This window comes from Quercus lobata, chromosome 8 (genome assembly GCF_001633185.2).
Source record: "Quercus lobata isolate SW786 chromosome 8, ValleyOak3.0 Primary Assembly, whole genome shotgun sequence".
In the NCBI taxonomy this organism is placed as follows: Eukaryota; Viridiplantae; Streptophyta; class Magnoliopsida; order Fagales; family Fagaceae; genus Quercus; species Quercus lobata.
Genome location: NC_044911.1, coordinates 38,451,778 through 38,458,566, shown reverse-complemented (window position 1 = coordinate 38,458,566; position 6,789 = coordinate 38,451,778). Strand labels below are relative to the sequence as shown.

Below are 6,789 nucleotides of genomic sequence, written 5' to 3'. Positions count from 1 at the left end.
AAAATTTGTCATGAAAATATTGTGAACATAGCATTATTAACATTGACAACAAAAATTGAATAATATTAACTTGGGGCCGTCATCGCAAAACTAAAAAGGTGGTTGAAAGAAAAAAAAAAGTAAAAAAAGGAAAGGAAAAAAAAAAGAATAATGCTAGAGATACAAATTTTTTTACAAAATTTTTTACAAACAACTGAAATGGTAAGTAGTTATTGGTAAATAGAAAATTGATGTTAGTTGTGGGTTTAGCTGAAAACTAGTAAGAAGTTGCTACAACAACATTTTGTAAAAATATTATAAAATAGTTTATGACCGTAACATTACTCATCAAAAAAGAAAAGAAAAGAAAAAAAACCCTACTGTTATTTGTTCACAATTTTTTATACAAATTGTTGCATGCTAGTTATGTAAAAGGAAAAAGGACGCTGATTGCAGCATTCTATTATCTTCTTTCTCTTTGTGCTTGAGTTGTTGAGCAAGATTTGATCAACTTGAAAGAGTAGGCTAAGAGCTTTGTAATTCAGCTGATTGATACCTTGTGGTGTCAATGGTTTATGTGGATTAGTTTGGTCCCCTTAAGATTGGCTTTGGAGCAAACACAATCTCTTAGACTAAGTTGCTTTTGGTGTTACTGTAAGGGGTTACAAAGGAAGCCTTGTAAATTGTAATGATCATACACTTGCGAAAAATTCAGCTCACAGGAAGTATATGCTTAAGATTACAAAAATTGATTCATGTTGCAGTACTTGGGGGATTCAATAGTGATCTTAGAATTTCACGAGGTGCTAATCAAGGCACTAGGAGGGTCCACAATCCAAATTGACTATGATATTGGTAAAGCTCTCCGTCCAAGCTATGGTGGATTCATAGATCCAAAGAATTCTAATCATACAGTAGCATTAGACGAGCCTTTTCCTGCCCTATCAAAAAGGCTCTCTCTCCTGGGGAAAAAATAAAAAAAGAGGCTCTCTCTGGGCTTTGTTCCTAAGAGAATCTATTAACTGCTGTCTTTTTCTTTTCTTTTCTTGTCTTTCTTGCATGCCGTTATTATGTAGCCAAACAAATAATACTGATAGCTAGATACCTATATTACATACATTACTAGGAAAATAGTAATGCATATGTAGTGTATATTACATACATAAAAGTATAGGGGCAATGTAGAAAGCCTCTCTTGTTATCACATTTGATCTATATAAAAGGAATATAAAAAACTAATGAGTAGAAGAAAATCTTGGGTTTGAAGAATCCTTGAGCTATGGAAAACAAAGGAAAGAGTTTGTCAATTGAGTTCAAGCAGCATACATCTTGTCATGCTTTCCAAACGTAGATGATCTTACAACATATCTATCCCAAAATAGCATATTATATAGTTTGCTACAAGAACAATTAAACATGATATATGAAAAAAAAAAGTAAGAAAGAAAATAAGACTTAGGAGATTTTAAAACAAATTACTCAAACATATAGACATATATTGACCTGGCTTAAGAGAGATCTGTTAGGAGAATAAATCATGAAGTTTTCCTCCTGTGGATGCTTACAGGTCCAATTTCATAACTGAATGTAAGTGCACATGGTGTATTATAGTTAGATTTAATATCAATGACCCAAGGAAAAAAGTAGGTCCAACTTCCACAAAATCCCTGGCTATCAAAATGGCTTAGATAAAATTTTTAGGACAAAAATGTTAATAATAGTGTCATGGCATTGTACAGTGAATGTATTAAAATGGAGGAACTTAAATTTCCAGTCCAGCAATAAGAACATCCAAGGACACACCCAATGATGAATAACTGTAAAGAGTTCTCACCGGAAAAGTGAGCTGCACTAAAGATGACTGAGCTTATGAAGATTGCTCGCTGCCATTTCATTGTGGCTGAAATTGATCTCAACAGAAACCCTCTGTAAACAGCTTCTTCCAAAAGGGGAGTTGTAATACAGTAAACAAGGAAACAAGTTGCTTTTGAAATGTTGCTGCTTAGGAGGATCTCCTTCAATACAGGGTTGTTCACAGCCTGCATGCAAATGTCATAAGAGAAGTTACTTGAAAGAAAGCTGCATTTCCAAAAATTCAGAGCTCCAAGTCCTGTAAAACCCCAGCCTCCACTGATTTACGTATCTCTTTTAATGCAATATTTAGGAACAAATAAATATGGAGGAAATAAAACCCCCTAATTGCCCCTCCGAAAAAATAAAACTAGAAACTCAACAAAACGATGCAAGAGGTGAGAATTTATGAGTTCCTTCTAAAGCAATAAGGTGTTGTATGCATACACCAAAGCCTTGAAGCATATTACCCAAGCAAATGCCCTAAGATGAAGCTCTATGACAAGAAGTCAAGAACTCTTTTAGCCCACTCTATAGATTGAAGTATAGATGCCACCAAACTCATCATTCTTTTTCCTTATTCCATAATATATAATGAGGTAACATTTAAAAAACTGTGGAAATTAAACGACTTCTTTTTGTTCCCCATAGCATTTGGATAGAATATAAAGCCTTAGAAATTAACCCATAACCAGGAATGGTGATCAGGGGATCCTTCACCATCCAGCTTCCAAAATATAATAAATTCCAGATTAAAAAAAAAATAATTCAGATTTTTTATGAGTGTAAATTCTCCAACCTTTGCGACTCTTGACCAGCATGGCTGAATTCCAAAGATGCAATTACAATGTTCATTTGAAGAGGTTAAAGAAAAAATAAAATTAAGGCATAAGATACCTTAGAAAATACTATCTAAATTTGATGTGAGACCCACTTGGGGAATTTCTAGTTAACAAGTTATGTCTAATAGTCTATCTTTTCTATAAGGTTATATGTTGATGTTTTAGTTAACCCATGTTCTGTAGGTTTCAGGAGTCAAGAATGTCTGTTAACTACTAGATTTTGAGAATAGATGCAATAATGTGGTCTGGTCTCAGGTCCGATGGACTATAACTTTTATTTCAAGTCCTAGTCTATGTTAGAATCAGAAGTGCCAATTACCTAATTACGTCAGTCCAATCTATCAAATCTTCAATTAAAAAAAGTGCAGACAGCAGCTCAGAAGCTCCTTTTGAGGAAGTGGTTGAATTCTTTGATAGAGTATATGAGTGATTGCTTAAGAAACATATGTGAAAACTCGAAAATGTGTTAAAAACACAAAAACTATTTAGACCCCCAAATTAAAGATTACGGCTCAATTGATTTTACTCTAACTTATACAAAGTGCGGAAAAGAGTAAATGCGAGCAAATAAACAAACAAACAAACTACTCTAACCCATAATCATTATAACACAGCAGTAAAATGAAAGGTAAAAAAGTAGGGAAGAAGAATACAAACACAAAATAACATACTGATGTATTATTGAAGAGGAAACCAAAGTACTTGGCGTAAAACCTCTCCACTGCCCTTCAAGCGGTAATCGATCCACTAGACAATCAGTTGGGATACACGAATAGCAAAAGACTCTCTAAGCCTAGTCTACCCATTGCACCTAAGCCCTCCAAGCTCCTACTCCAACAAGACTTCTCAGAACCGTGTCTTGTCTAACTCTCCGGATCCCGCAATACACCCGATTGCATCCGCCAAAGCCTGGTTTCTTTCAATGCTTCCCAGTAGCACCAAAACCTCACTTGACACTCTGAAAATGTGTGGTAAGTGTTTGGGCTATCAACCTCTCAATGGTATGGAAATGGAGAGGTAGGAGTTGAGGAACATCCACAAGTAATTGTGTAGAAAATTGTGGGTATAACAATCTCTAACTCTCAAGGTTTGTGGCTAGGGTTTTCTCTCAGAAGCACTCCTCAACATCTGTGGGTAACGTGGGTATATATAGTATGGATAAGGATAGAGTGTATTAGAAATGAAAATCTGGCAAAACATAATGTTTTGCAGGTGTCTCGCGCGAAGGCCTTACCCGCGAAACACTCGCGAAAACTAGCTGTCTCCATCCTGTCCTGACTCTTCACATTCTAGTCATGTGCAGGGCACATGCATCACTTCGCATGAAGCTTACTCATAAGATATCCGCGAAAACAGCTTCAGTCTTCAAATGCCTTGAGTCTTCACACACTCTCTCTCTCACACACAACCCTTACAAATAAAACTCACATGAAATATAGGATATATAAGATTGAGCATAATTACAATCAAATTTGGCATAAAATAAAAACCAACAAAAACATAATTGTAAATTACAACTTTACAATATGAATGATTGTTGAGACTTTTATCCTAAATTGCTTCTTCATCTTCTTCTTGAAAGCATTCCTTTTTAACTACTTGCAAAACAGATGTGATTTGCTACTTAATGCATCAGCCTGGAAAATTCTAATTATTCAATTAAACCTATAAAATTTTCTTTAATTGATCCCCAAGGTGTAGCACAATTGGCTAGGCACTACAGCTCATGAAGCTGAAGTTGCTCTGAAAACCTCTTCTACATGCTTTAGTTGTCTGAAGAACTATGCACATCGTAATACAAGTTGTACAACCTATAATTCTCAATGAAATTTTCATCATCTGAAAATTTTTATCAAGCTCTATGCAAAGAATACAACCCCTTCAACTACCAAAACTCATCTTCGATCAATTCCTAAGTCTACTAACACTCTAACTGGCTCACTGTATCATTATCCAGTTTTCCAATAATAAACATGTATGCATTAGGCAAATGAGAAAGCAATTCCTCAGCTGTTTGACATAAATATCGCAAAAATCTTGGGATCATATTAGTCTTTTATTCATTCAAAAGATTAGCTTACTCAACAACTATAGATAATCTCATGAACAAAAAGGAAAAAACTAATCTCAAGATTTGGTGTGGATCAGCAGAAAACTGTAATGCACCAACCTTGGGCCCAATCAATCTGTCGGCAAGGATTGATGTAATGAAAACCAACAGAAACAGAAACCCACATCCTAGTACTGCTGCCAACAACCAGTTCCGCTCTTTCGATAACTTGTTAGCTTTAAAGAAGTTTATAAACTTATATTGTGGCTTAGCAGTCCACTGTAGTAGAAACAGAGTCCCAATGAGCTCTAGAATTTGAACTGCAAGCAGTGATAATATCTGCAAGGGGGTCAAACATCAGTCATCAGTGAGCAAATTCATTATCAGAATCACAGGCAATAGTGAGAGTTTGAACAAACAAGTGCAGCAAAAAGCAACTTGGGATTCTTAATTTGAACACAATGTGCAAGAATGTAATCAGAAAAAGAGTCCACAAAAGAGTTAGACTGATGCACTCAGCATCATCATTGAAGAAAAGAGAAAAAAAAAAAGTAAAATTAAATGAAGAATTTTCCTTCATGAGATAAAAAAACTAGGTTACACAGTGCCAAGATTACCACACCCTATTGCTTAGCTTCTTCTTTTATCTGAGTCTCCACATCATAGAGCGAGAGGCATGAAAACAAGACTCATTGCCTTTAAGTAATCATTGTCCCTTTTAACAAAAAAACAGCAAGGGTTTGGCGAGTACTTGATTACATGGTGTGTCATTAGCCTTAATTGCAGATGCCTATTCAAACTTGTCCAATTTCAAACAATATAAGCCCCCACCCAAAAGCACCTTCTGAGCTAGATAAGTTGCATTTTATGAGAAACAAAGAGAGTTTTATATAACAAATACTAAAAGAAAATAAAATTACAATGATTAGTTATTTTTTTTTCTTGACTTTTGCCCCCACAGTACATCCCCAATGTACTCGGGTTGGCTAGTTTCTTTTTAAACTTATCAAAAAAAAAAAAAAAAAAAAAACAAAGCCACAATGATGATTGGTTTCCTTTGTAAATCACTTTTCATCATTTTCTTCTCTCCTATTTCATTGTTTCCAGAAACCAAACAGAGTGTAATAAACGGCAAATATTGATCAGAAAGATCAAATGCACTCACTTCAGTCTGTGGATCAAGATGAGGTTCACGCAAAATCTTAGCAACCACAGACAACCCTCCAAAACTCAAAGGAATGTGCAAAATAAACATATAAAAAGCCATGGTGCTCCATATACTCCCACTATCCCATGGAATATCTGTTGACAGTGCCGAGAAGCCCTACAATCAAGGATCACAAAAGACCCCATCCCCGTATTAGTAACAAAATACACATAATTGAAAATGGTAGTTAATGCGTGCTAATTATTCAGCATATATGTCGCAATCACATTTTCTGTATTGCTTATGTAATTGCCCCTGAAAAAAGTAATTGAAAACACTTATTAAACCCCCATTTCACATTCACAATATATACAGCCTATAATGTTTTTTTTTTTCTTCTAATAACAGAAAAAACTTGGCAACCAATGTCTTGCACACCCATTTCTGAAACACCCATGTCTGTATTTTAGTATGTCAGAATTGGTAGAATTACTTATCAATTAATGTAGAAAAAAAATAATCTTTAACAAAATTTCGGATAAACCAAAAATATGATACGAACGGAATTAATTTAAGATAAAGCAAGTAGTAATTTAGAATCAACCTGAGAAGAGGCTTCATGGGTGTTCTCCTTTTCGGTGCAAGAACACTGGAAAGAAGCTTTGGAGCTTAGCTTGAGTTTGCATTCCGAGGAACAGAGAAGAACACTTGAAGATGGATATGTAGTTGGGTTTTTGCTAAGCTCTTGGCTCAATTTAGGTGGTGTAGGATAAGCAGGATAGCATCGTAAGTGTAATAATATCATTTCACTCAAAACGCTTTACTCCCTTCCAACTTCGGCTTTTCGGCAGGCAAAAACGTAAAAATACAAAATAGGTTTTTTATAGAACTTGAAAATGGAAAGAAGAAATTACGGAGGA

The 6,789-nt window shown here is 35.0% G+C and overlaps 1 protein-coding gene across 5 annotated transcripts; it reads right to left on the bottom strand.

The window, feature by feature from the left end:
• Nucleotides 1-406: 406 nt before the first annotated feature.
• On the bottom strand, nucleotides 407-6,789 carry LOC115958545. Of its 5 annotated transcripts, none has more exons than XM_031076964.1 (5): nucleotides 6,474-6,788; nucleotides 5,888-6,046; nucleotides 4,843-5,061; nucleotides 1,814-2,018; nucleotides 407-631 (listed from the first exon to the last, which is right to left on the bottom strand). In XM_031076964.1, the coding sequence occupies exons 1-5, from the start codon at nucleotides 6,672-6,674 to the stop codon at nucleotides 612-614; spliced, it is 804 nt and encodes a 267-aa protein (XP_030932824.1). In that variant the 5' UTR covers nucleotides 6,675-6,788; the 3' UTR covers nucleotides 407-611. The 5 variants fall into 5 exon arrangements, with proteins under 5 accessions (XP_030932824.1, XP_030932822.1, XP_030932823.1 ...); XM_031076962.1 differs by lacking the exon at nucleotides 407-631 and adding an exon at nucleotides 677-1,256 and having other exon boundaries at nucleotides 6,474-6,789; XM_031076963.1 differs by lacking the exon at nucleotides 407-631 and adding an exon at nucleotides 1,283-1,560.